Genomic DNA, 961 nt, shown 5'->3' on the forward strand with positions numbered 1-961 from the left:
GGCCGAGTGCCCGCCCTCGCTTCCACCCGAAGAGGTAGGGTCCGGCGGTCGGAGGAGAGGGGGCTCGCCCCGTGGGGCTGGGACAGTGGGGCGGGGAGGGGCTGTGGCTTTGACCTCCCGGGGGGAAGGCCCGGAGACCCAGAGGTCGGGTCACTTGAGGTCACCAGGCTCCTAGGGCGTGGGGACGAAGGTCTGTCTGGCCCCGCCCTTCTGGTCCTCGGTATCCAGGACTTGACCAGCTAAGAAGAACTGAATTACTCGGAATGCCGGCCCAAGGGTTTGGGCGCAAAATTGAAATGGGATGCGGGGAGGTGGTGCGTGCCGGGGCCGAGAGTTTGTGCACGCCCCTGTGCAGAGCTACCACGTGGGCGCTAGCACACAGGTTGCTGTTTTGCCAGCAACTCTGATGAAGGGTGTGCGGAAGGCTTGCACGTTTGAGAAGCGGAGCTCTGGGAAATGAAGGGACTGTTTTACAATTTAAGTTGAAACTCTAATGGGTTCGTTGTTTCCTTCAATTAAGCACTAGCTCCTATTCTGTGCCTGGTACTTTCCTAGATACTTGGGATCTATCAGTCAACAAAATGCCTTCCTTCTGTTAACGTAAAAAAAACCATTGAAACCTGTAACGAATTTTTGTGAGTTTATTTGAGCCAAACTGTTGACATATGCCGGGAAGCAGAACCTCAACGAATTGAGATAATGCTCCAGAGAATGGCGGGGTACATCTGTATTTATACATTGCAATCAAAGGAGAGACCTACGGGGGTTACAATGAAATCCATTGGTGATAGACTAGAGAGGCAGGAGAAAGCAGAGCAGGGTAAAAAGTAAAATGATAGACACATACTTAGGTGGGTGCAGGAACAATTAACATAACAATGAAGGAATTTGTGGTATCTGTCCTGGAGCCCAGGCACATTAGGTTGTGCCCCAAGGGGTCAAGAAAAAGGGAAGTCACAAG

General features: G+C 52.1%; 1 protein-coding gene across 1 annotated transcript in view; it reads left to right on the forward strand.

The window, feature by feature from the left end:
* MCUR1 (mitochondrial calcium uniporter regulator 1) overlaps window positions 1-961 on the forward strand; it is a gene marked incomplete at its 5' end in the record, with an annotated part of 26,154 nt that continues 25,193 nt past the window's right edge. The window contains one exon of the mRNA XM_014549550.1: window positions 1-34. Within this exon, the coding sequence (XP_014405036.1) occupies window positions 1-34 (34 nt within the window). The remainder of the gene's footprint in view (window positions 35-961) is intronic.

Source organism: Myotis brandtii, unplaced genomic scaffold (assembly GCF_000412655.1).
Source record: "Myotis brandtii unplaced genomic scaffold, ASM41265v1 scaffold56, whole genome shotgun sequence".
NCBI classification, from domain to species: domain Eukaryota; kingdom Metazoa; phylum Chordata; class Mammalia; order Chiroptera; family Vespertilionidae; genus Myotis; species Myotis brandtii.